Source organism: Capra hircus, chromosome 19 (genome assembly GCF_001704415.2).
Source record: "Capra hircus breed San Clemente chromosome 19, ASM170441v1, whole genome shotgun sequence".
Taxonomy (NCBI): Eukaryota; Metazoa; Chordata; class Mammalia; order Artiodactyla; family Bovidae; genus Capra; species Capra hircus.
Genome location: NC_030826.1, coordinates 39,238,906 through 39,266,860, shown reverse-complemented (window position 1 = coordinate 39,266,860; position 27,955 = coordinate 39,238,906). Strand labels below are relative to the sequence as shown.

At 51.0% G+C, this 27,955-nt stretch overlaps 1 protein-coding gene across 1 annotated transcript in view; it reads left to right on the top strand.

Annotated features, from left to right (window-relative positions):
• Positions 1-25,724, top strand: part of PLXDC1 (plexin domain containing 1) — a 63,088-nt gene extending 37,364 nt beyond the window's left edge. Inside the window, exons 8-14 of the mRNA XM_018064992.1 lie at positions 5,158-5,253; positions 8,684-8,765; positions 12,095-12,155; positions 13,493-13,628; positions 20,064-20,099; positions 22,903-23,063; positions 24,401-25,724. Of these exons, the coding sequence (XP_017920481.1) occupies positions 5,158-5,253; positions 8,684-8,765; positions 12,095-12,155; positions 13,493-13,628; positions 20,064-20,099; positions 22,903-23,063; positions 24,401-24,520 (692 nt within the window). The 3' untranslated portion in view covers positions 24,521-25,724. The remainder of the gene's footprint in view (positions 1-5,157; positions 5,254-8,683; positions 8,766-12,094; positions 12,156-13,492; positions 13,629-20,063; positions 20,100-22,902; positions 23,064-24,400) is intronic.

Below are 27,955 nucleotides of genomic sequence, written 5' to 3'. Positions count from 1 at the left end.
AGCTTGCCTCCTCCCTGCCTAGGGTGCTGTGAGGAGTGGCATTTACTCCTCACTATTCAAGAATCCCCCAGCCACAGAACCATGTCTGGGGGACTCTTTCCTTCCCCCAGGCTCCCAACACTTTCCTCCAACCCCTGTCTGAAGGTGGAGGGAATTCTGCACAGTCTCATTCCTGGGGCTGAGTGAGGAAAACAGGCAGTTTCTCTTACCATCACTTCCTTGCAGAAACCACTCTGCAAGCTTTGGAGCAGAGAGTCTGCAGAGTGTGCTTTGTTGCAGAGAAAAGATTCAGATTAGTAGCATCTGTTTGCAGAAGCAGGCAAAACATACACAGTAGTTGGTACACTCTTTATTTGACTGGAGGGGGGCCCAGAAGTCAATATAATTTCCTGTATTCATTTAAGAAACCCTGTCTTTCACGGACAGTATAAAAGCAACTTCAGGGTCTCCAATATCAAAACTGATAGATTCTGAATTAATGGAATCGATTAATGAGGATTTCCTTTTTAAAAGCTCCAAATGGCAACCTGCCACTTGGCTGGCCCCAGAATAGCCTTGGATGGCCCAAGCACTGAAACCTTCTCCTGTTCCAGAACCTTCCTTTTGTTGCAAAGGCAAACTTGAGGAATGTGGCAGAGGCCCGCTGTACCTTGGTGCTGGGTGGGGAAGAGGAGGCCCCGGGAACTGGCAGCAGACGAGTGAGAAGGAGCAGCCAAGTAAGGGCATGGGAGGGGGTGTCGTCACCGTGCCCATTTTGTCATCTCCCTGCTCCTGATAGGGATCCTCCATGGTGCTCTTTGCTGTGGCTTTTTATCCATCCTGGTGCCCTCCCCCAACCCCGCCCCCCGGCCCTGATTTTTACTTGTATTTTCTGTTTTTCCTCCTACTCTGCTCCCTGAGCGTTTCCTTTCCTTGTCTCCTCTCCTCCCTCAGTCCCTTTTCCACTTTGCATCTGTGCTGAGGGGCCTCCCTCGCTGGGCTGCAAGCTCCTTGGGGTATAGGATTCTCATTGTATTGATCTCTGGGGTCCCCTGCTAGGGCTCGAGTCACGATTATTAAATGAATAACTGAATGAGCAGAGGAAGATGTGAATGAGTAAATGAAAAATTCCTCCTGATCCCCCATCTTCAATTTTTTTGTACGGTAGCCACCATCTCGGAGGGAAGTTTGTGGCTGGATCTGTCAGTCCGATTTCTTCTGACCAAACCAACCCTCTCCCACTGGTGTCTGGTGTGGAAACAAAACGGGACATGCCAAGCTCTCCTCTGAGCCATGGACGTCTCTTGATTGCATGGCAGGGCTCTCTGGGTCTGGATCTTAGCATTTCTGAATGTTTGATGAGTGGAAGCAGAGATAACACAGAATGTCTCAAACTGCCAGGAATGTGGCTCTGGGGCGGCCACCATCTCGGTTCCGGGAGGGATCTGTTGGTCATGAAGACGGACGTCATCATCTTTGGGCGAGCCCCAGATGTTGGCAAGATAATCCAAATGCAAGTAACACAGACTGGGATACTAAGGGTTCTGTTTATTGAGAAATAAAAGTCTTACCAAATCAGACACTTAAACAAGTACAAGCTGGCCGCTGAAGTGAGCAAATATTTTTAGCCAGAGATATGTTTCCGTCCACCCACCCTCCTCCCCCTTCTTACCACACACATCTCCCCTTCCCTGCTGGTGGGGCTGTGCTGGGTTTTGGAGGATATATCCCATTATCTCTGGCTGAACCCTCACTTGAGGCACATCCCCACTCCCCAGCTGGCTGGTCGGAGACCCATCCCTAGATTCTGGGGTAGGGTTTACTGGGAGCCCTGGCTTCCCTAGCTGCTGCTTGCTCCTCTCTATCCCTAAAACTGACTCTCTTGACAAGTTCATGCATCTCTCTTCATGCCTCAACACTGACCCCTTTGTCCTATTTCACCTTCCTTCTAACTGAGGTTTGATTCCTGGGTCGGGAAAATCCGCTGGAGAAGGGATAGGCTACCCACTCCAATATTCTGGCCTGGAGAATTCTATGGACTGTATAGCCCATGGGGCCACAAAGAGTCGGACACGACAGAGCAGCTTTGGGGGCGGCCCTCTTGAGAATAGGCACAATCTGTGGTGGGCTGGGGAGGAAAGGTGTTCTTCCTTTGTGCTGTGCGCTGAAGTTATGAGAAACTGCTAGGGTTTTCCTGACTATTTGTAAGCCATTCATTCATTCACAGTCCTTTCTCAAGACCCTGTTGTGTGCCAGGCCTGGGGCGAGGGGCTGGGGGACAGAGAGGTATAACTTGCAGGCTCTGCCCTTGGGGAGCTCACGGTCTCAGGGGATGGGTGGCCAGCAGAGTAAATGTTTGTAAAGCAGGTGATGCAGGATGGGGCACAGGGGGCTGTGGCACTCAGAGGAGGGGCCACTAACTGCATCCCTGCTTGGGGGATGTCTTCAAGGAGGACCTGTTGTTTGAGTTGAACCTTGACAGAAGAGGCAGATTAAGGAATAAATGTTTACACAGAGTCTAGACTCCAGGGCCTCAGGCATCTTGGAAGACCTGGTTTCACATTTACTTTTATCCTATTCCATTTGGGTGTTGAAGGGGGTGATTTTTTAGTAGAGCTGACCCCTGGGGGTGGCGGGTGGGATGGAGCTGCGGAAGGCTGCTGGAAGTTCCCCATCCTCCACCTAAGGTCTCACATGGCCCAGGCTCAGTCAAGTCCAGGCCACCTTTGCAGAGAAGTTGGTGTCACACAGGGAGGGCCCTATCACACCTGTGGGCTGTTGGGTGAATTGAAAATTGGAGACTCTTCTGAGCAGATAACCTCTCACCTCAATCTCTTTCAGACCCACCCCTGTTTGGCAAGGGGCCTTTCTTATATCAAAAGAATCTCGTGTGTGTGTGTGTGCACGTGCAGGCACTCACACACACACATATGACTCTGTGTGTGTGTGTGTGTGTGTGTGCAGGCGCTCACATGTGCACATGTGAGTGGGTGGTACTCACATTTCAAGTGCAGACCTTTGAGATGGGGCTGCAGATTCCTCTTTAGTTCCAGGGGAGCTTTGTGGCCACCTGCGCCAGAGCAGTTTCCTTTGTGTTGCACAGAATGTCTCAAGGACATTCTGTGGTTGCAGACATTTCAGGGACAGAGGTGTCCCCAGGCTCTGCCACAGAGCAGAGAGCACAGTGGAAAGAGCATGCTTTGAGGTTATCACCTGGGGTTCAATCCTGGCTTAAGCAGAAGGTGTTAGTTGCTCAGTCGTGCCCGACTCTTTGTGACCCCATGAACTGTAGCCCACCAGGCATCTCTGTCCGTGGAATTCTCCAGACATGGTTTGCCATTCTCTTCTCCAGGAGATCTTCCCAACCCAGGGATCAAACCCAGGGTCTCCTGCATTGCAAGTAGATTCTTTACCGTTTCAGCCAAGCTATAGATTGAGGATAAATAGATGATAGAAACATAACTGAAATGTTCTTTTGAGCAGTATTTGCTGCCCTAGATTCTTCATTCAGGTCGGGGTGCCCAGCGGTTGCACAGGACACCCTCCTTTTTATGGATGCCCCTACTGAGTTCACTCCAGTGTTCTTGCCTGGAGAATCCCAGGGACAGGGGAGCCTGGTGGGCTGCCGTCTATGGGGTCGCACAGAGTCAGACACAACTGAAGCGACTTAGCAGCAGCAGCAGCAGCTACTGAGTTCTGCCACCTTAGGAAACTTTCCTTAAAAATCACCTTCAGCTGGAAGGAAACTTATATCCTCACCTATTCTGGGCTTCTAGTGATAAAAAAAAGCCAGCTGAAACTAGTTCAGCTGAAAAGGGGTGCATTGGGAATACTGAAGTAGCCCAAAGAACCAAAGGAAGAGCCAACACCGGGAAGATAGGACCAGGGCAGGTTTGGGGACTCCAGGGACTGGGATGCCGCTAGTACTCCATGCTTCTTTCCACAAGGTGACTTCATCCTCTAGCTTTCCCCGTGAGACTGGAACTGTGGCCATTCATGGACACTGAGGTTGCATCTTCTCAGCATTATTACTAGAGAGCAAACGGCTATGTGGTTACAATTAAAAAGTCCCAGGGAAGGTCTCTGATTGGTCCAGCTTCATCAGATGCCCAACCCTGGACCAATCACTGTTGGCCAGGGAGGCAGAGTCATGAAAGAAGGTACAGTACAGACCACATGTAGGAAGGGGCTGGGGGCAGTTCCTTCTGTTTCCAGAAGGAAGAAGGGGTGCTGGGTAGGCCAAATACCAAGTGGCCCTTTCCCCTCATGGGAAAACTCATTCATGAAACTCAGCTGCTTGCAGCCTGTGTTTTGGAGCTGAAGGAAACCAACCACAAGTCATGGTTCTTGGGTGGGCATGGGGGAAATATCAGAGCATCTCAGACTGCCATTTTAGGAAAAGTCTTTCTATCTACAATTCCAGCTTTTTCCTCGCAAGGGTGTTGGGGTAGTAATGTTTTTCCACTTCACAGACAAGAAACTGAGGCCCTAAGGGTATCCAACTTGTCAGGAGAAAAACTTGACTCAGAATTCAGGTCTTTCAACTCTGAGGTCCCCTAGGAAGTTTCTGCAGGGACTGAGGCAGGATGTCACCCTGACTCTGGCCCTTGAACCATCGAGGAGGGGAGAGGATCTCCGAGGTCAGCCGATCCATCTGCAGACATTTGCAGAGCACTCACTGTGGGTCAGGTTCAGGACCAGAGATCACAGCTGAGTGGTCCCCACCCTCCAAATTGACCATCATGACCACATACTGCAAGGAGTGCAGTGGGAGGAGAGCCTGGAGCAAAGGGAGGGAGCTGGTCCAGGGGTGGCTGCTCAGAGGAAGTGGCCCTGAGCTAGGTCTGAGAGAGTGAGCTAGACAAGAAGAGAAAGGGTGGAAGAGTGTGATGGGTCAAGGGAACAGCAGCTGTGAAGGCGCAGAAGGTGGACTCCTGTGTTCTGGCCCCCGCAGCAGCTGGGCCGCTGCATTTTCAGCCTGCTTATGACACAGAGCTCGCCGCTCAAAGTCAACTCCCATCCTCCTGTCTCTCCAGAGTTTCAACAGCATCATCCCGGGATGATGGTTTTACTTCCTGCCCTCAGAGGTTCCTCTCACTACAATCTCCTGCCCCCCTGTCAGGCTCCAGGTCCCAAAGCCTATGAAATGCTCCCGATGACAGGCTCTGTGTGTTTCAGAATCTCGGAGAAGGACCATCTTCGAATACCACCGTGTGGAGCTGGACCCCAGCAAGGTCACCAGCACATCTGCCGTGGAGTTCACCCCATTGCCAAGTAAGTAGGACTTGTCCCCACTGATGGAAGAGAGGCATGCCACCATCCTGGCAAGAGCGCTGAAGTCAGACTGAGTTCCATCCCAGGCTCACTAGGGTCCCCTGTCTAGATACGGCCACCTGACTTCTCTGGGCCTCCATTTCTCATTTGTAACATGGGCCTCACACTGCCTCCTTCCCAGGGCTATGTTATGGGTGAGAACTGCAAGTCCAGACACTCACTGGCACATCCCAGGCCCAGGGCATGGCTTGTGCTTGATACATGACAGCTGCTGGTATTAACAGGCTTCGCCGGTGGCTCAGAGGTAGAGTCAGCCTGCAGTGCAGGAGCTGCAGGAGACACAGGATTGATCCCTGGGTCTGGAAGATCCCCTGGAGGAAGGCACAGCAACTCATTCTAGTATTCTTCCCTGAAGAATCCCATGGACAGAGGAGCCTGGTGGGCTACAGTCCATGAGGTCGCAAGGGGTTGGATATGACTGAAGCGACTTAGCACGCAGGCGCTGTTATTAACATGTAATTGTAACCCAGGAAAGAGATACCTCTGATAACTTGGATTGAGCTCATAGAAAAGATAATACAGGAACTGAAAGGAACCATAAGTTTATCACTGCATTTTCTTCAGAGGAGGCGTGATGCTGGCATCCACAGGTAGAAGGCAGTGTCGGGATTTAGCCAGCAGCCCTCCAGGATCCAGGGGGCTGGGTCCTGTCACTCTTTTGCACCTTGCTCACCTGCTGTTGAAGGCATGCCATGGTGGAGGCCTCCCACTGCTGCTGCGGAGCCTGAAAGATCCAGTCAGGGCAGATGGGGAGAGAGAGGGAAGGACAGTGCTCCTGTTCATATATATATATATATTTATATAAACTGCACCAGGTCTTTTATCTGCCTCATGAGCTTCAGGAGTTATGGTGCATGTGTTTGGTTGCAGCATGTGAGATCTAGTTCCCTGACCAGGGATTGAACCCAGGTCCCCTGCATTGGCAGCGTGGAGTCTTAACCACTGGACTACGAGAGAAGTTGCCACCTGCCCCCATGCTTATATTTCTAAAGACAGTTTTAATTTCCTCTCCTGTTTCATGATACCTCCCAGCTTCCCTCTGGAGCCATGGCTTTCTCCCTGCCTTCTGGGGCTGTTCTTGCCTCTCTTTCTCCTCTTCCTTTTCCTTGGAGGTTCTGGGAGCAGGGGGTGAAGAAAGAAGAGGAGGAGGAAGGGTCTTCTCAAATGCTAGGCCATATCCCAGCAGGTGTCCTCCCCTGATGCCTAGGGACAGGGCTGGGACCGCTGGGGTCCCAGGCTCACCCCCATCCCAGTCGCCCTCCCTCTGGGCAGAGCTTCCTCTAGGACTGGTGAGAGCAAACCTCGAGTCCTAGGAATGACTAAACTACATTTGGGAGCAAGGACATCCAAGGGCAGGGCTAACCACCCAGGCAGAAGAAGTGAAACAACCTGGGAATGCGGTTTCTGGGACACGTCTGTACATTTAAGCCTCTTTCCACCCCTCCAGTGAATTTTGTGAGCATTTAATAGCACACAGGACATCTGAAATGCAGATGAAAGTAAAGGTCAGTGTGTTTTTTTAATGTCTCATGAGGCTCCTAGGCATTTTTCTCAGTTTGACTGGAGCCATTTAAGGGGCCTCCAGAGTCACTTGGGAATGACCAGGTCACGGGCTCCCAAGTCCAGGAGGGAACTGCTACGAAACTAATTTAAACTCCTGGAAGCTGGTTTGCCTTGTTCTCAGAAAACTCTGCACCCCACAGCCCCAGGTTTTCTCCCTTGCCTTTGGGGGTCAGGGGGACTTAGCCAAAATTCTTCCAGAGATGTGGCTCTTCAAGCCATCATATGCCATGGCTGGTCCTTCTTCTAGAACAGACTCCTGAAAAGGTGGCCTGGCATGAAGGTGGAAGCTGGGGAAGGGGGTCTCCCGGGGGACCTCAAGGCTAGGAGCTCAGGTTCTTGGCTTAGACAGACCTTGGTTCAAACCCAGATCTGCCTCTCTTAGCTCTGTGACTCTCTCCAAGCCTCAGGTTCCTCCTCTGTAAAATGGGGATGAGAGCAACTCTATATCAATCCTATAAACTTTTGTTAACTGCCTACCACATGCTGGGCACTGCTGTAGACCCTCGGGGTGCACCAGAGAAGAAAATAGCCAGAGCGCTGTCATTCTGGGGTCAGGCCAGTCCCTGCTTATTCTCTGCCTACGGAGTTCCCTCCACCCTTCCAAAGCCTGCCAAGCCCTGGAAAGCACACAGTGCCCCCTGCAGCCAGTCCCTCCCACAAGGCAACCAAAGGTGACCACGCTGTGCCCGAAGCAGCTTTTCTTCCCCTCACAGAGGGCCGGTTCCCAGATGCTGCCTTGCTGGGGGTCCACAGAATGCAAACTGGTTCCCTAATTAATGGATTGTGGTCCAGGCCCATGAAAACCCACAGAGTGAAGAAATTCCTTTTGAATAAGTGGTCATTTTCCTGTGGTTAGCGGTCACTTCTTGCTGTTACCAACGTGTTCTGTTCAGCTGCTCACCAGATGAGTCCTCAGACTGCATACAGTTATTCTGGGTCAGTGCCTGATTGTTCTTATAGTAAAATGGATGGATTTTGTGGCAGCTGCTTGCCACTCCGAGGTCATTTAAGTGGGCAGCATTTGGGCAAGTGAACAACTCTTAAAATCCAGCTCCCATTCTTCCTGCTCCCCTGGCCCTCTCTGCTTTCCTGGCTGGCTGATGATGGAAGGGATCCACACTCCCTCCAGCCACCACTTGCACTAACTTCCCTGCTTTCCACCCCTGCCTTGCCCAGTGAGGCCCCAGCTGCCATTCCTCCTCATTCCCACCACCTTCCACCTCTCCACCCTGCAGAGTGCTGCCTGCTGTTGGGAGCACCCTGGAACCTACTCCTCCTGGGCCTCTGCCCAGGGGGGGTCCCTCTGCTTGGACTTCCCCCCCAGGAGAGTTGCCTGCTGGCTTCCCTCCTCTGCAGCTCCTTAGAGGCCTTCCCCAGCCTCCCTGAGTAAAACACATCCCCCGCTTGTTCTGCTCCACTTTTCTCCTAGCCCTTCTCACCACTGGAAACCCCAATGTAATGCGCTAGTTGCTCAGTCGTGTCCGACTCTTTGCAACCCCATGGACTATACCCCACCAGGCTCCTCTGTCCATGGACTTCTCCAGGCAAGAATACTGGAGTGTGTTGCCATTCAGGGGATCCTCCCAACCCAGGAATCAAATCTGGGTCTCCTGTATTGCAGGCAGTTCCTTTACCATCTGAGCCACCAGGGAAGGACTCAAGTGAGGGTGGCCTTATAAACGTCTAGGGTCCCTGCTGGTCAGAGCCTCCGGAGTTCTGTAAGGACCCAGCATTCAGGGAAGTTGCACTTCTGGAGGTCTGTGGCGGGACTGGTGCTGAGTGACTGCTGCCTTCTTCTTCTTCGCAGCCTGCCTACAGCATCGGAGCTGTGACACCTGCATGTCCTCAGACCTGACCTTCAATTGCAGCTGGTGCCACGTCCTGCAGAGGTTTGTACCAGGCTCACCCTCTGGTTCCCACAGGCAGATTGTGCGGGGGCAGAGGGTGGCACCGCCCTGCTCCCTGCCTCAAGTCTCATGGCCAACATGAAGGTAACTTTGGCCAGTGCTACTCAGATGCTTAGGACAAGAATATTACAGCAGTGAGTGTCTCCCTGAGGCTTGTGACCCATCAAGGTGACTTTGTCACCCTGCAGTGACTCTAGACTTTGGAAGACCATGCAGAGATTCCAGCTACTGCAGCTCTCTCCTCACAACTGGGACGGTTGGTTCATTCTCTGGCAGGCCTTTTCCAAGAGTGGTCCATAGCTGTGAGCATCCCAGAATCAGCTAGGGCTCGAGCTAAATGTGCAGATTCCTGGGGCCCACCCCTGGCCCCCCACATCAGGGTCTTTCAGAAAGAAGCCAGGGAGCCTACATTTTACCTCATTGTCTCATCTGTAAGCAAGCATGAGACCTGCCAGCTCAGGGGTGAACCTAAGACACACCGTCATTGGGCGAGAACCCCACGATCCCGAAACCGCACCTCAAGACTGTTCTCAGGCTACAACAGGGTTCCCTGAAATCCAAGGGTGTGGACATTTCAGGCATCTGTGGAAAGCTGGGACAAGTTACAAAGCCGTGTTTGTTTGGTTTTGGAAGCAGGGAAAATTCTGGATGAGATTCAGTTTCAGGGATAAAGTTCTTAAATCCTACTCATCTTCTACTCCTTGTTCTGAAATCATTTCCTCACAGATTAGACTCAAAATTTGATCCCTGTTCTCCTGTCCAGGATAAATAAATGGTGGGGGGAGGGGGGAGTTGGGGGGAAAAAGGAGTTTCTTGGGGGACTAGAGCTCCCATGAGATTGGGAAGACCTATGAACTCCAAGAACCTTGGAATCTTGAAAATTGCAAATTACAGAGGCTTTGAGTTCCTGCAGCTGTCCTGTAACTGTCAATATTTCCTTTGCTCCTTTCCAATGTCCTGGTGCAGAAATAAAAGCCACTGCCTTTACAGGCGGCCTGCCTAGCAGACAAGACACAGCTCAGGGCCAGGAGGAGAAAGGGGCCCTCATCGGGCCTCCCAGCTGTTCTTCCCACCAGCTGTGTTCTTATTCACTCTCTTGCGCCCTCAGTTTATTTTCCCTGTAAAATGGGCTGGGGTTATGTGATTCAGGGAGATGTGGGTGAGGAACATGCCTGTTATTTTAACTCCTCAAATACCAAACAGAATTTTTGCAAAGTGTTCAGAGTCCTTCACGTGAAATGCACAGAGCCTCAGAGAGAGTACCCGGGGGAGACCCGAGATTGCGTCTTCCTGGCATGGAGACTTGCGGTGTGATCCATCTTGTGCACTTTCAAGTGTGAGAGCCCTGTGTGAGTGTGAGGCGATAATCCAGATGACCTCAGATGAGCCCTGGAATGCTGCGGCCGGCTGCCACCATGTGACTCAGCATCATCCAACAACAGCTGAGCCATGAGGACTGCAGAATGGGTCAGATGAAAGCAAAACCCTAGCTTGCTACACCCCCACTTAATGCATATGCCCATACCCAGGAAACCATGACAGTTTAATGAGAGTTGGTCAGGGGGAGGGCAGGGCCTTGGCTGCAGACATTGTCTTTGCTGGATTATGTCAACTAGAGGACAGAAAAGCTCCATCAGGGATCCTGTCCCCAGATGTACGTGGGCCTGGGCTCACCCGAGCCAGGCCCGTTCCTTCCTGACAGATCTCTGGAGCCTCAGCTGAGAGCTGACTCCAGATTTCTAAAAAGCCAGAGATCAGGGCTGCTGCAGGGCAGTCGGCCACCGTGGTCTCTCCCACCAACTGCTGCTTGAAACCACCTCATGGTTCTTGGCTTTGCCTCCACCTGCTTAGCTCTCTGCAGCCTTGCAGAGCCTTCCTTCCCTGCGTGGGGGCCGGATCTGACTCAGATGATTTCACTTATCATGCAGATGTTTTCCTTTCGTCCCACATTGTCCCCTAACGGCCCGCCTTGGAGTCTACGGGTGACCCTGACTCCAGGATTTGGCTCAGAAAATGAGCATCATAACCCTTGCCTTACAGTGTCATTGCAAAGGTCCTGTGAGATAGCGCAAGGGCAGCATGTGACTGGGGCAACACCTGGCATTCAGCAGATGCTCAAACAATGGCCGTTTCTCATGCCTTTCTCCTTTGCGTCTGGGTTGGTTGGCCCCGGGCTTGGAATGGGGTGCTTTTGGACCTATATCCAAGGCTCAGTCCTTGAAAGAACCAGTTAGTTTGGCCTAAAGGAAACTTCAGTTCCCAGCCCCCAACGGTGCCCCTAGTCTTCCACGCTTCAAAGGAGGGGGCACGGAGGACCCAAGACAGGGGCCTGTGGATGGCTCCGCTCAGTGTCCCTGCTACAGGAAGAGCAGCTCAGAAGCGTCTTCAGAAGGAACGACTCACAGAGCCTGGAAGCCTCGGCCTCGTCAGATCTTGGACAGATGGGCAGGCAGTTGCCGGTGCAGAGTTCACCAGCCTCGCATCCTTTCTCAGCACTGGTGGCTGGTAATACTGGCTTTCCATGCAGAGATCCCTGCACTTGAGTAAGACTTGGTGGATTCTCCTGGCACCAAAGAGTGAAGAACGGAACTTTGAGTATGACGCTGAGGAGAATATTCTCTGGTTCATCCTCGTACCCCACCCCTTCCCTAAGGAAGCACTTGATGTCTTCCAGCCCAGCTGAGCTGTGCGGTGTCCTCTCAGGGGACCCTGGTCAGCCAAGATCTCATCTCTCCCAGTCTCTGGCAGGACCTCACCTCTGCCCTTCAGTGACCACATGGTGGGTGTTGGCCAGATTGGCTGATGTCCATCCTTGGCCCTGCCCCTCCTTGCCAAATTTAGGCTCCTCCACAAAGAAGGGAGGCTCAGCAAATAAGCAAGACTTTCCCCAGATGAGAACATGTGTGTGAACTCCCTGGTTTCTCAGCAATTTCTGGGCTGCCCAGAGTTGCAGGGTGGGGCTTAAGGTCATTAAAGGTCATGCAGTCTGTCAGCTCCATAAATACAGAGACACATACAAACACACAGACGCATACACACACATGCATCTGGGTGGGTGTGGCCTTGGTCCTGGGGAGCTGGGTCAGGAGAAGGGTGAGGATGCCACAGATAGCTTCCCCTCCTTTGAGGGAAGGAGTAGAGGGGGCAGGAGGGGCTTGATCACAGCCACCTGGTGCCGGGGCACCTGCTCAGTGGTCTTGGGGAGGTTCACCTCCTCCTTGCTCCCCTTGGAGAGCTATTACTGCATGGGGGTAAGGGAGGGCTTCTCTGTCAATCCCATCACACCTCCGGCCTCTTGATTCCCCCTGCAGATGTTCCAGTGGCTTTGACCGCTACCGCCAGGAGTGGCTGGCCTACGGCTGTGCCCAGGAGGTGAGAGGCTGAAGTGAGCCTGGTGGGGAAAGGGCAGGGCTGCAGGCTCACCCCTTGCCTGGTCTCTCTTCTCTTGGTGACATTCTCCCCTCTACCTGGGGCTCGCCTCCCTCTCTGCTCTGCACCAGTGAGACCATTGTGGGAGGTTTTTGAGGGCTCAGTGAGTCCTTGAGACAAGCACTTCTCCCAGTGACTTGGCCCGGAGCGGCAGTTCTCCAGGGGCTCTCTTGGGCCTTGCAGAGAGTATATTGGGTGTGGCCTTGGCCACACTGGAATCTTCTAGGAGACTGTGTGCCTGGTAACATTCAAGAAGTGACTGCCCTGGCTCCAACCTTCAGGCATTTAAGGAAGGCAGTCATTCTGGGAGCAAAGTGGGTTGTACCTGGCACCTCCCATTTAGAATCCCATACAGGTTAAACCACTGGGTTGGGAAGATCCCCTGGAGGAGGACATGGCAACCCACTCCAGTATTCTTGCTTGGAGAATCCCAGGGACAGAGGAGCCTGGCGGGCTACAGTCCATAGGGTCTCAGAGTCAGACACAGCCGAAGTGTCTTAGCACGCATGCACAAGCACAGGTTCCTTGTCACTTGGAATTTTCCAGAATGCTCAACGCTTTGGATGGGTAATGTCCTATTCTCACACCTTTTACTGACACAGAGAGACCCACTCACGTACGCATCCCTTCCCCTCCCTTCCTCTCACTTTCCCTTCTTGCAGGGCAAGCACATGGCATGTGCCCAGCATTTGCTCTGATTTAATCCTATCATAGTCCCAGGAGCTAAGGACCAGTGTCCCCACTGATCAGGGAAGGAAACTGAGGCTCAGAGAGGTTCAGTGACTTGGCTTGCAGCTCACAGCTGGTGAAATGGTGAAGGTGCTGGGCCCAGCATTTAAATGTGAACTCCCAGAATTACTGCTAGGCTTTCACTACCATCTGTTTTATCAGTGAAGCTGGGTGAGCTGTTTCTGGTCTTCAAAAAAAAAAAAAAAAACCCCAAAACCCCTTGTCCATCCAGCAGCCTGTTTCTAACATTGGCTATTGGTGAATGTACTCATTCGCTTTATTTATTTAAGATTAGCATCTCAGCTCCTTCAGGAAGGATTCAAAGCGGCTGACAGATAAATTGCCCTGTAAGATAAGACACTTTCAGGATAAAGTGGAAAGCTTAAATGCATTCAGAGCCCAGCTTTGGTTAGATTACCATGCTTGGACCACTCACTGGAATCTTAAATCTTCTGGCTGCTGAGGGATGAAAGCACCCCCAGGGTCCTCCTGTGTGCGACGTAGCTGCTGGCAAGGCCTCTGTCCATTGCAGCACTGGGTCTCTCTTGCAGGCAGAAGGCAGAACGTGTGAGGATTTCCAGGACGAGGACTCCTACTCGTCCTCGCCCGACAGCTCCTTCAGCCCCTTTGACGGAGACTTCACCACCACCTCCTCCTCCCTCTTCATTGACAGCCTCACCACGGAAGGTAAGGGTGGGGAGGAGCCGTGGCCCTGCAGCATCACTGCCCCTGATGGGGATTATCTCAGGGAACATAGTTGTTGCATCCTGTCACATCTGAGGCTCCCAGAGCAGAGGTCACTTGCCAGTGAGACACAGAGCTAGGTTTAGGACGAGTGGACTCCACGTGCACGTCAGAGCTGTGGAACAGAATTCACTGTGGCGATGGGAAAAATTACTGTCCCAGCACAATGCCAATTTGTTTACATAATAACTTGATTCATCTTAATAGCAATTCTCAGAGAACCTGTGAGATCTTAGCATCCTGGTAGCAGGTATGAACTCAGTCCCATACACTCAGACATCAGAGAAAGATTGCATAATTTTTCTGTTCCCTTCTGGTTCCCACTCCTCATTGGGCTGGCGGGGTGGGAAGTTCCACCCCCACCGTGCTGGGGCTTGACTTTCCACTCCTGTGATGTCCAGGGGGTAGAGGGTAATGCAGGACAGCTCTGACCATCTTGGGTTGTTGCTGAACTGCTTCTTCAGGCCTGGCTGTCCCTGGGGACTTCTCTGCCATCCTCATGTTACTGGTGGAATGGTGATTCCTGGGTTCTCGTCCTCACAAGGGAAAGAAAGCAATCTAGAGACATGGAACAGTTTTAAGCAGCAGGAGTTTTAATAAGCAAAGGAGAATGTACACTCTTGAGAAGGGAGGAGAGCAGACTGGGGGCCAGAAGCAGCCCCACAGTGAAGGTAGAGTTGGGTTGTTCAGAGTGATGGGAAGTCCCTCCCTGTGTCCTCCATTACTGGATTGATGAGTTGATTGACAGCTTTAGGTTACATAACTTTTCTCCTGTGTACAGCCGCTTACCCATAAGCACCCAAGTGGAAACGGGTTGGGGGGGTGTTGGGCAGGGAATGGCAATACTAATTTATTATAAATACTGTATAATGAACCCCAGGCTATTCCAAGTCACCTCTTAGGTCATTATACCAACTAGTACTGGCGGTTTGGAAAGCCCCGTTGGGTTTTTGTTATCTGACTTGGTCCTGATAAGGCTGGAAATTTTGCAGTCCTTAACCACAAAAAGGGAGCTCTCTGGGCATGTTCTGGTCACCAGGGTCCAGGTCAGGCAGGGAAAGGTGACCCTGTCCAGGATGGGGTGGGACAAGCTCATGCCCGACTGGCTATCTACCAGTCTTCAGTTCCAAGGTCAAGTTGCTTCCATTTCTTTGAGGCCAGTTCTCGGAACTGTGCAGTCATGGCTGCAGTCTGCTCAGCATGCAGTTAGCTTCTTCCACCTGGTGGAGGTTGTGGTGTCCAGAGGTCCTTGACTGTGCCTAACGGCTGTATTATCATTTAGTCTTGTTGAACTGTTTTCCTGTGTTTCCGTGTTTTCTCACCTCTCTGACTAAACTTATTCCTTGGGTAAAGTTTTTCCGCAGAGAAAATGTAGGCTGAGGACATGCGGGGCAAGGGCCATAGGATCCTGCTCTGTTTCACCCAGGCCTAGGGTTTTATCAAAGCTGCCGGAGGTCCATCCACCTTGGGGGGAAGACCAGGCAGGGTCCCTGGATTCTTTGGCTAACTCTGAGAAATTCCTCCCTCATCCTTTTTTGATACATGGCATCTAGATTTTAAGCCCTTGCTCTAAGTCTAAGACGGAAAGACGTATGGGGTCTTCCTGCCTCCCCTGAGCCCAATTACCTGTTTGAAAGGAGCAAATGGAAAGGAGAAAAAAGTTGGTATTTTTAAACATTATTCATCCACAACCCCATTTTATAGACAAGGAAATGGGCTCGTGAGGGGCAAAGTAGGTTGCTCAGCAGTGGAATATTCTGAGGTCTCTGCCTGCCTTTGAAATGCAGCGTGCTGCTGCTGCTGCTGCTGCTAAGTCGCTTCAGTCGTGTCCAACGTAGAGAACCAGAAAGCAGGAACCCATGGATCTGGCTGGAGGGAAGCCAATAGTTGATAGAAAGAGCAAACATTTGAGGGGACTGACCATGGACCAGGTAGGGTGCTGACGTTGTGTACCCATTAATACTCAATCCTCCTAACTATCCTGAACTTTGATGCTCTTTGATCCCCAGTTTACAGACGAGACACTATGGCTAAGAGAGGTTGATGGGCTTACCCAAAATCACACAGCCAGGAAAATGTGGCATCGGGTCTCATCTGGTTCCCAAAGCAGCAGTCTGGCTCGCTCAAGCCCACTCACTGTTGAAAGGAATAGAGAAGGGTCTTCATGGGTTCAGTGGGTGGGAGAATAGTGAAGGGTGAGCAGTGAAGCGGGAGATTCAATACATTACATGAAAAAGGGGCAAGAGGAGACCTTGCCCTCAGGAATTATAATGGAGTTCAGGGGTGACCTTCCAGTTAAAGGAAACGCCACTTAAAAGAGCCCCCTGGCCAGTCACCCTTGAGTTAACCCTATGTGCTACCGGGGGCTCAGTCTGAGAGGTGAGAACCCAGCCTTTCCCTGAGGGGCTTATGTCTGGGTGAGCCACGGTGCCTGAGCCCAGAGGAGTGGCTACAGCGGGCATGGAGAGAGCCCAATGTCTGGCATCTGGAGGTTGGGTTCAAGCCCTGACTTGGAATTATTCTCCTTTAGTCCCGGGCTACTGCCATGAAGGGCTGTCCCTACACAGTGTGTCCCGTTGATCAGTTTTATCATGTGTGTGTCTCCTGTCAGCCCAGGAATGTGTCCCTCCTGTTTGCTATGTAATAAAATTCCACATGGGAAACATTAATTAGAGTAAGGACAATTATGGCTTTATGGCCTTCCAGTCCTGGAGGAGGTGGCAAAGATTAGCAAGTTGCCTTTATAAGAAAAAAATGTGACAAGGACTTGTCCCTGCAACAAACTCTCAAGATGTCTGGAGGGACAGGTTTGGGTCACCCCCTGCCTGTGTTATTACAGCCTACACAGGGAGATGACATGCTCAGGGTCCAGGAAGGTGCTGTGAACGAAGGGGATAGAGCACTTCAGCCAGGGGGACCCACCTGGTCAGGGCAGGGGTGGAGAGCAGAGAAGTTAGTGGGAGCGGCTGCTGAAGGGTCGTGGACTCCTCCTCTCCCCAGCCAGCCAGAAAAGCAGAAAGGGCTAGGGAAGCAGGAAGTGTGGGAGCTGGATTTTAAGTTACTTACTTGCTTAAATGCTGCTCACTTAAATGAACCAGAATGACCTCAGAGTGGCGAGCAGCTGCCACAAAATCTATGCATTTTATCGTTAAGGATAGACAGGCACTGACCCGGAATATCTGTGCAGTCTAAGGACTCATCTGATGAGCAGCTGAACAGAACATGTTGGTAGCAGCAAGAAGTGACTGCTAACCACAGGAAAATGACCACTTATTCAGTAGACATCACACACATTTCTTCACTCTGTGGGTTTTCATGGGCCTGCACCACAATCTGTTAATTAGGGAATGAGTGTGCATTCCATGGACCCCTAGCAAGGCAGCATCTGGGACCCAGCCCTCAGTGAGGGGAAGAAAAGCTGCTGTGGGCACAGCGTGGTCACCTTTAGTCATCTTGTGGGAGGGACTGGCTGCAGGTGTCTGTCTATCAAGACTACATGTGGCTTGGGCTACAATGTATTTCCAATGGTCTAGATTCAAAACAAGTTGATTCAAAAAATCAAGTTAATTCATCCAGTCATGTTTAGGATTATTTTGGTCAATTTCGAGTAATCAATTCATCATTTTTAACTTGTAGTAAAAAAAACAGATTCAGAGGTGTATATAAATACCTTGTGTATTGCAATTCCTGAAGAAAACGTATCTTTCTATTATAAGTCAACAATTCTCTGTTTTGTTTTACTTTGAATTTTTACGGTGTTTCTATAATTTTGTTCATTTATTTTTGACCCTGCGGGGCCTTCGTTGCTGTGCAGGCTTTTCTCTAGCTGCCGCTTCCCGTTGTGACGGCTTCTCCTGCTGCAGAGCACTGATTCCAGGAGGTGGGCTTCGTTAAGTTGCAGCACACGGGCTGAGTAGCTGTGGCTCCTGGGCTCTGGAGTGCAGGCTCATTAGTTGTGGTTCACAGTTGCTCCACAGCCAGGGGGATCTTCCCAGACCATAGATCAAACCCATATCTGCTGTATTATCAGGCAGATTCTTAACTTTCTGAATTTAACTTACCTGATGTGAACAGTCAACTCATTGGAAAAGACCTTGATGCTGGGAAAGATCGAAGGCAAAAGGGGAAGAGAGCAGCAGAGGATGAAAAAGCATCACTGAATAGCCTCGCTGATTCAATGGACTTGAACTTGGGCAACCTCCAGGAGATAGTAAGGGACAGGGAGGCCTGATGTGCTGCAGTCCGTGGGGTCACAAAGAGTCGGACATGACTTGGCAACTCAACGACGATGACAATACATGATAAACAATTAAATGATTCCAAAGTGAAATCTACAAAAGCAACTATATCCAAAGAAGCTTAGTTTCTCATTTTCTTCCTCCATTCTATTCCCCATTTTCCCTGTGAAAGTGAAGTGAAAGTGTTAGTTGCTTAGTCGTGGCCAGCTCTTTGTGACCCCATAGGCTGTAGCCTGCCAGGCTCGTCTGTCCATGGGATTTCCCAGGCAAGAATACTGGAGGAAAGAGGAGTGGGTTGCCATTCCCTTTTCCAGGGGATCTTCCCAACCCAGGGATCGAACCAGGGTCTCCTTTGCAGGCAGATTCTTTACCATCTGAGCCACCAGGGAAGCCCCTTTCCTCTATGGGGTACTATTTTTAAATTTTCTTATGGTTTGTTCTTCTACTGTCTAGTGTGATTTTTTGATATTTGAAGATTTATTGGAAATGCATAGCAGAACCAGGTGCTATATTCAGGTACTGGGAGCGTAAAACGGTTGGTTGCTGAGAGGCTCATACTCTATGCAAACAAGGGGACCCAAGATGCTCCAGAAACCGATCAAATGGCATGGGACACGGGGGAGGACACACCCATCTATCCTCTGGGAAGTGACAGGGCTGGGACCAGGACTAGGCTGAGATAAGTGACACACTCAATGCAGATATAAAAGTTAAGGAGACATACACACACACACACACACACACACACACACACACACACACACATGCACACACAAAAGCAATAATTAAGAGAAATAATCTTTTCATGCAATATTTGCAAAAATCAAAAGTAATGCCAAGAATCACGGTAAACAAAATATCAAAACATTTTTAAAAAGACAGAATCAGACCCTGTTTCACTTGTGTCACCCTAGCCTCAGCCCTGCAAGAGGCATTTCAGGAGCGGGACTTTTGAAAGAGGAGTGGTGAAGGGGAGGAAGGGCATGTCCTGTAGGAGGAACAGAATATGCAGCGACTCAGAGATCTGAGAAGACCCCAAGGTCTAGAGAGCCTTGCGTAGCTTGTTACAGCCACTGTAACAAGTGCTATTGAGTTGGCCCAGGTGACAGGAGAAGACTGGGACAAACTTCCAAGGGTCTTGAACATCTCTGATCAAAGGGGAGTCAGTGGAAGCTCCGCTTTGAATGAGGAGCCAGTGGAGGGGGAGAAGGGACGCAGAGCAGGTTGCAGGTCCTACATTGTGCAAGGTTCCATTCGTTTAATGTTTGATGCTTGAAGCAGTAATCTCTAGTCATCTAGAACATTCTCCTGACGTAGAAATTTTTGCTGTCCTTTCCCCACAGGAATCTGTGGGGAAGAACCACAGGAAGGGTCAACCATTGGAACTTATTTAGGAGGCTGCAGGGTACACTCCTTGAGGTGTAGAGGGAGTGTGTTGGCCTGGAAATCGGTCTCCCACATTGTACCCTGGGGGTCTTCAAGCAGATTTAATCTTGTGACTCACACACACCCACCTCAAATCCTTCCTCCCCTTCCTGCTGCCCCTTAGGATACTGTGAAAGGCCCTGAATTTGGCTTTCCAGGCCGCTGTCCACCCCCACCCCCAGCCTCACTCACTCTCATCACCCCCTGCTCACAGCCTGTCTGCCCTCCAGCTGCACTGAACTGCTTTTTATGCCTCTACTGGCCAAGTTCTTGCTGACTCCAGCCTTTGCCCCACCGTCTATTTGGGACTGTGTCTCAGCCCCACGTCTCATCCTGCCTTCTTGACTGCCTTTGTGTGGACAATTTTCATTGTCCCTCCATTCCCCGCCCCCCACCCTCACCCCATGACCTCCCTAAGGGCAGAGATCACATCTATCCACAGTACTTACTCCCTGGGCTCACCTCCCAGCCGACACTCAGTAAGTATTTGTTGAACGAATGAACACTGGGGAAAGTTGGCTTGTCTGTGGCCTTTGACCTTTAGACTGCTGTGTGACTTTGAGCAAGTCGCCTCCCCTCTCTGGGCTTCAGTTTCCTAGCCTTCAGAATGAAGGGCTGAACTGAACCTCCCTAAAGTCTCATCCAATCCAATCCAACGGGACAAAGGCCATTGTTATTCTGCTAACCTTGCACCTTCTCTCCTTTCCGTTTGAAGACGACACCAAGGTGAACCCCTACGCAGGAGGAGACGGTGAGTACAGAGACAACTGCCCCTCTTCATCACAGCACTGCCTCTTGGACTCACCCCCCAAGAGGGTGGTACAGCCTTCACCTGGCCTCTTTGCTTTTACTCCCGGAGTGGGGGAGGGGGAAACAGCAGCAGCCTGGGCTTCTCCAACCTCCTGCTCAGTGGGAAGGTGCGGGAAGTGGGCGGGGGCTTCTGGGCACACACTTCCTAGGCTGAAAAAGCAAATCTACGTCTAGACATTTCTCCTCTCAGGCGGGAACCTCCTGCAGTTCTTCTGACCACAGTGCTCTTGAGTATTCACTGCCCTGAAAGGAGTGAGAAGCAGAGGAGAGGCTGAGCTAGGGCAGGCATGGCCACGGACCTGTGGCCCTGGCCTCTGTCCCCAAGGGGCCTCCCAACCAATGATGGGTGGAGAGTAGATTCGTTAAAGTTGTTGCAGGAAGGGGGACCCCTTCCAGGGCCCGAGAGTGAGCTCTTGTCTAACACTCTGAAATGAATTGTCCGTGGAGACACATGGGCTGACAAAGCAAGAGATTTTACTGGGAAGGGGAGCCCAGGGGAAGGGCAGCAGGGTAAGGGAACTCAGGAGGATTGCTCTGCCATGTGCTTTGCAGTCTCTGGTTTTATGGTGATGGTGTTAGTTTCTGGGTTGTTGCTGGCCAGTCATTCTGCCTCAGGGTCCTTCCTGGTGTAATGTGCATCAGCCAAGATGGGTGCCAGCCAGGATTCTGGGAGGTTGGTAGGGTGCATGAACTGGAGTCTCCTCTCTCCTTTTGACTTTTCCCGAATTCTGCCAGTTGGTGGTAGCTTGTTAGTTCCACGTTCCTTACCGGAACCATGAGTTTAAGATAACTCATCCAAGTGGGCACTATGGGGTCTGGCCAGGGCAGGCAGCTTTGATCAGTGTGTGCCCTAACTAAGTTGCCTTTGATTCCCAACGTGGGTTGGCAGAGAGGACACAAAAGTTGTCCACCACAATTTTACACTGCTTAAGAAGGTAGGGTCCCTGCTACCAGGACTGCCTGGGGGGATAATTTCCTCTCTGGTGATGTGGAGGCGGGGGCGGCCATCTCCCTTGGCCTTTGCTCAGAGCCAGCTTAAGCCCTTGCTGCAACTACCACAAAGGGGAGATGGAAGAGCCTTCCAGCTCTAGGGGCTGGGAGACTGTTAACCTGGCTCCAGCAGGAGAGGAGGGACTGTTAACACAGCACAGTTAGATGGTTTCTCCCACCAGAGATGGAGCCATTGATCATCTGTGGGCACCAGGTGTGAGTGAGAGTGCACCTGTGTCCATTGGGCTGAGGGGAGGCAGGGGGCTCTGAGCCACGTTCGTTCCCCTTATTCCACACCATGTGCTCGTCATCCCAAGCCCTGCCCTCAGATCATCAGGGTCACTGAAGGCTGCGGGCTGATGGCCTGGTCAGGAGAGGCCAGCTTGGGGTGTGTCCTCTCCACTCCTCCAGTTCTTGGCAGATACTCTGGCAGTGCCCCAGGGTAGTTTCTCTCCTAAGCTTTTTTCTCTTGAAGAGAAAAGGGGATGGGGAACACAATGACTCTGGACGTATGCAACATTTTATTAAAAATCCCCACCCCTTGTTGATTCCCATCACACCCACCAGCGAAGTAAAACAAACTTCAGTATTTCTGTTGCTCGCATGATCCTCTGTCTTCTCTGTGTCATTAGCCCCACATCCTTTTAGGATATAAGGAGAAGCAGCAAAAAGCCACCGCAGGTAATATTAGCGAACGAGGCTTCTTAGCATCACCGACTCGATGAACATGAGTTTGAGCAAGCTCCAGGAGCTGGTGATAGACAGCCTGGTGCGCTGTAGTCCATGGGGTCTCAAAGAGTCGGACATGACTGAGTGAATGAACTGAACTGAACTAAGGCTTCTTAGTGACTGGCACTGACTGTGTCCTTGGACGAATCCCTTTACCTCTCTGTGTTTCCATTCCTTCAGCTGTACGAGAAAGGGTTGGGCCGGATGTGCTTCCAGCTCCATAGTCTATGGAAAATATTCAGCCTTCTCCTTGGGCTGTATTTCAAACGCTTGCAATGTTCTCAGAGAGTGTTTGCTGGCTTATTAGCCCTTAGAGGACCTAGTTCATTTCTTTTATTGAGTTCCTCTGATGGGTCTGCCATTTTTTCTAAGAGCTGAGGACACTGAGATGAATAAGACACCGTCTCTGCCCTCCAGGAGGTCACAATCTGGTAGTGGACAGTGACAGGTAAAACTGTGGTCATTTTGCTCTCATAATAGCTACACTTATTGAAGTTGTCCCAGAGACTGGCTGTGCTCCTTAGCAGTTAACATGAATTATTTCATTTTAATCCTCACTGTAATCCTATCAGGTAGTTATCATTATTATCCTGTTCTATAGAAATGATGACCGAGACACACAGAAGTTAAATAAGATGCCCAAGATTACACAGCTAGTAAGTAGAAGAGTCTGTATTTGAAACCAGACAGCCAGACTCCAGACCCCACAACCATCGGATCTCTTAACCATCACATGCCCTTTGTGAATTCCTTAAAAGGACCTATATGGGATGGGTATTCGAGAGAGCTTTTATGATCCCTAGGAGACATTTGGGCAACTTTTAAGTGATTTTGGGAAACCACCTAAATTGTGCTAAGAACAAAGTTAATGTCACCCTCATGATAGTTCCACCCGATCCACCCTTTCATGTATTTGATAAGTAGATCTGAAGGTTCTGTCGGCTTTCATCTCTGGGACTTTGTCAGAACCCAGGACTCCACAGTGCCCCCTTCCTCGATCCCCTGACCTAATGGTCTCTTCGCAGGCCTTCAGAACAACCTGGCCCCCAAGACGACGGGGTCCCCTCTGCACCTGGGCACCATCGTGGGCATTGTGCTGGCCGTCCTCCTGGTGGCTTCCATCATCCTGGCTGGGATCTACATCAATGGCCACCCCACCTCCAATGCTGCCCTCTTCTTCATCGAGGTCCGTGCGGGGTGGGGCCACCCCTCTGCCATCCCCATCTGTGTCAGCATTCCCTAGCCATTCAGTCCCTATCTCTCCTTATTTCATCCCTCACCCACCTCACACCAGGCTCCTGTTTCCACTTGAGGGGCTTCATCAATTCCATCCGGGCTTATCTCCCACTAGCAGGCACTCTCTGAGTCCCTAATCCCCAGGGCTTGGCCCCTCAAGACTCCTCTGGCCTGCTTGTCCTGTCGAATGGCCTCTGCTTTGCCTCCGCCATTTGTGGAATCAGAACAGTGACCATCCCCAGAGGAAGGAGAGAAAACCACAGATGGCTCACATGCCCTTGAGTGGTTATGTGACCATCCCCAATGATTTATGATTTCTCACACCCAAATTCCAAGGCCTGGGGCTTATCCAAAGCCATAATGAAACTGAGGTCTTGCCTTTTGGCCTGCTGTGTGCGTTTTTCTATTAGATTTGACAGGCCATAGTAATCATAAGAGTCGCTCTGTCTGGGAGCTTTCATTGAGGATACTGCAGTTTTGAACGTCTCAGAAATTCAGCAGAGCCAGCCTGACGTGCAGCGTGGGAAGCAAGGCCTGGGCTCCTTTACTGTGAGCCGCAGAGCTCAGGAGCCCCTGCCCACCGCCCACCCGTGGTGACTGACCAGCTCCCTGAATCCCACAGCAGGGTGGCCTCTAGGTCCACAGCCCTCCACGTGGGTCACACGCCCCCTGACCTCATCATCCAGAGGCCTGGGTGGTTCCCTCCCCTCTGGTTCAATGCCACCTGTTTCTTATGAATTCTAACCAGTCATTGGTAGGTTGACACTAAGACCTGCCAAGGCTAAGACCTACCTGGTTTCACCTGGGGAACCTGCAGATCCCCAGCCACAGGGATGCAGACAGGAAGGTCTGAGACCTGGGAATCTGCGTTTTCTTCATTTCCCCACCTCTGACACAGGACCTGTCCTGTCTAGAGGGTTATCTTGGCATTTCCAGAACCTCCCAGATCATTCCATCTCTTACCCATTTCCTCACTTTCTGAAGTCTTAGGGCTCCACTCTGTGTATTGCTGAGTTTTTCACCTTGTGTCATGCAGTCCACATGGCAAAGCATCAGATGACCTCCTTCCCAACTCCTGAGGCTCCAAGCGGGTTTCCCAATGCACCAAGGATCACAGCCGGGAGCCTTCTGGGAAGGGGGTCTACACTTCACCTGGCTCACACACAGTAGCCCCCAAGAGCCCTTGAAAAGTGCTCAGAGCTGTCCCCCTGGGTGAAGGGGAGAAAGTGGGGAGGGTCCCCAGTGGGTGGGATTGCGCCCACTCACTCTGCGTCTGTGCCCCTACAGCGGAGACCTCACCACTGGCCAGCCATGAAGTTCCGCAACCACCCCAGCCACTCCACCTACACAGAGGTTGAGCCCTCAGGGCACGAGAAGGAGGGCTTCGTGGAGGCGGAGCAGTGCTGAGAGCGCCAGGTCTCCCTTGGAAGGGTACAAAGGAAGACCCGGGGACCTCAAAACACATGAGTCAAAGCAAAGCAGAGAAATGACTTTTCTTGGCCTCCTCTGAACACACTCTGGCTGGGAAAACGAGCCCGTGGTCTGTGGTGCCTGCACTACAGTTTGGCCATCATACCCCAGATATTGAAGCAGGGGCAGAAAAGCCACAATAACCAGTAGCAATCACCAGTGCCAGGGGTCTCCCCTTCTGAGTCTCTCAATGGTCTACCCTGGAGCTGCCTCAGAGGTCCCTTCCCACCTGGAAATGGACAGATGCCCTGCCCCCATCACCTAATGCCCCCGTGTATGACAAAGAGAACCCAGCTTTTGATGGTGGCCACCGCATTCCAGGGTCCAGAGATTCAAGAGCGGGTCCTCATGGCTATGGATTCAGCGTATTTTGCTCCAGCTTCTGTGGTCTAGAAGTCTGGAGAAGGAGTTCTCACCATCTGTTACACACAGGTACTGCTGCTCCCAGCGCTTTCGGCAAAACACTGATTGGCATGCTGGCATCCGAAGAAAGCCAAAGGAGAGGAGAGAGAACTTGTGGGCAGATTGCATTTTTAGGCTTCGCTCCCCCAACTTGCCCTGTCTGCTGAGAACCAGTTAGTTTCTGCATTGAACATGTGTGTGGCCCATGTCACGGGCTTTATCCATTGGCAGCCCAGCCCACCAGGTGAGCCGTGCTGTGCGCGGCCACATCCACCAGGTGGGCTCCTCATTCCAGTGGCACGCTTGGGTGTCCACTGTCTTCACTGGCCTGGTCTTCCATCAGTGCCAGTCAGTACCTCCAAAGGCAGGGCCTGCCTGATCAATACTTTGCCTCCTCTGAGCTGGAATTTTATCGCCATTAAAGAAAAATAAGGTGGGGAGAAGCTTCTTGAAACATACCCAACAGGGAACTTCAGTTGGATTCTGTTGAAAAGCAAAACCTCTAGAACAACTGGGACAGAGGAAGCTGATGCGGGAAGGAAGGACTTTATATCTGCCGGAAATTCTTGGGGCAGAGAGTTTAGGCTCCCAAACCTAATCTGGTTTTAAGTGAGTTCTGCCCTAGAGATGAGTTGGTGTTGCTTCTGAAGAGCATTTCAAATGAAAACCTATAGTTCACCCTCATTCAAAGTAAAAAAAAAAATGTCAGCAGCAAATAAACAGTAAATCATCGTCTCCACCGTCCTTTGTTGTTGTTTAGTCACTAAGCTGTGTCAGACTGTTTGTGACCCCATGGACTGTAGCCTGCCAGGCTCCTGTGTCCATGGAATTTCCCAGGCAAGATTACTAGAGTGGGTTGCCATTTCCTTCTCCAGGGGATCTTCCCAACCCAGGGAGCAAACTCATGTGTCCTGCATTGGGAGGCAGATTCTTTACTGCTGAGCCACCTGGGAAGCCCTCCACTCTCCTTAGTCATGTCCTTTTATGCATATCACTAGCATGCTACCAAAGAAAGAAGTTTATATACAAAGCCTCCTGAAGGGGGGTAGGGGGTCTGCAAATAACCGGGCACATACGAACACTGGACTGATGGTCTTGCAGATGCTCCATGGTTTATCCTTGGTGAGAATGCTAATAACCATTGGAGTGGGAAACATGCTGGACCTCTGCTTTCCATAGGTATCCTTCATAAGCCAGGCAAGGAAGAGCTATGATTTTGAGAAACTGTATCCAAATTTGAGAAAGTAAAAGGATAATGCAACAAAGAGAATAGAGTTCTTTTCAAGCTTCTGAAGGTATGAAACAGAGCCCTCCTAATGAGAGAATCGTAGCCAGGCACTGAAATACTCAGGGATTCCAGCACTGCTGGCTGGCAGGAGGGTGATTTTTGCCCTTGGCTGACAAGCAGAAAATCTATGACCTTTGTGTGTCTAAAACAGCCAGTGAGGGAGTTCCTGCTGTGACAAGATGCAGTGCACAGCATCACAGGTCCCACTCCCAAACTTCAGCATGTTTCTTCCTAACGGGGGCTCTTCTGATCATGCTGATTCCTGAAGGGAAAGAAGACTGAGGATGAAAAAATGGGCAGTGATGTGCTGAGGCCTCTACTAGAAACACTGCAGGTGGAGAGAGAAAGCACAAGATACCTCAGGCCAGTCGGAGCAAGCCTCGCTGGCCCCTGGGATGACAGTGGTGAGGGCAGCGGAGCTGTTTGTCAGCAAGTAGCCTGGTTTGTTAACAGCAAAAAAGAACTAAAGCTGTGTCATTCAGAGAGGTCCCTGGCCATGCAGAGTGCCTCAAGTCAAAACAAAGCGCTCCCAAGAAACAGCCAGTAGCTCACAGAATTAATGCTGGTTCTCACCTGTCCTTAGGCTCTCTCACGAGATCAAGCATCTCTCAGACCCGAGAGTTTAACTCCAAGGTTTAGAGGGGGTTCACCAGGTAGCTGCAGAGTGAATGACCAAAACGAGACATAGCGGTTTCATGGTCAACCAGCAAAGGAGTACTTTTGTGCACCATCAACCACAGATAGCTTGCAGACTTCCAGGCCTCTCTGACCCACAGGCAAACAAAATCACCCAGGAGAGCAGGTGCTCAGCAGATCCTTCCCTATGTGGTGCCTTTGGGCATCCTCATAGTGAGCCCACTGGAGAGGGTTTGGACGGGTCCATGAAAGCTCATCACTGACAGAAAGCTTGAATCCCGTGAAACAGCTGTCCATGTGGTACCCAGAAATCAGAAGCTCTCTGGGAGGCTCTGTTTTACATCAGAACTCTTAAGAGAGCCAACAAGAAAATGAGAAGGAAATCTGCTAGCGGTCCAGAGGTTAGGACTCTGCTTCCACTGAGGTGGCCAGTCAGGGAACTAAAATCTCCCAAGCCACAAAAGAAAAAGAGAAGAAAAATGCAGAGGCCAAGTGTGAGGGGGGAATCCCTGGATCAGGGTGTGAGCACAACTTAATTCCCCTGTAATCAGCTGCCCTTACATTTGTGGATTTGTCCAATAAGGTCCTTGGGGGTTTCTGATTCTAGAACATGAATGCATATAAGCCCAGCCAGCAATTCCAGTACCCAGGAATGCCCCAGGTGGAGCAGATGGGGTTTCCAAGCTGGATTAACACACCATCTCCCTCCTGCTTTAATCAGGTTGTCACCACCCACTCACCCCAGCAGGCCCTTGACTCTGGAGACTGCCTCTTCATGTCTTCAGGTCTCAGCCTGGAGCCTGAGGTTGAAAATGTCCTTTTGTCACTATTAGAGGTTCTCGATGGGCCTATGGAAGCAATTTTATTGATTTGTGTGTTTTGCCAGGACTCTACTGTGTAATGGAGCCCCTGTGTATGTATATACATTTATACAAACACACATAAACATGTATGTAAAATTGCTAAAAACATTGGATGAAGCTTATAGCTGTGTTCAGCCTGTAGCTTGATGTGTTAAGACAGTGGGAAAAGCTGTCAGTCAACCA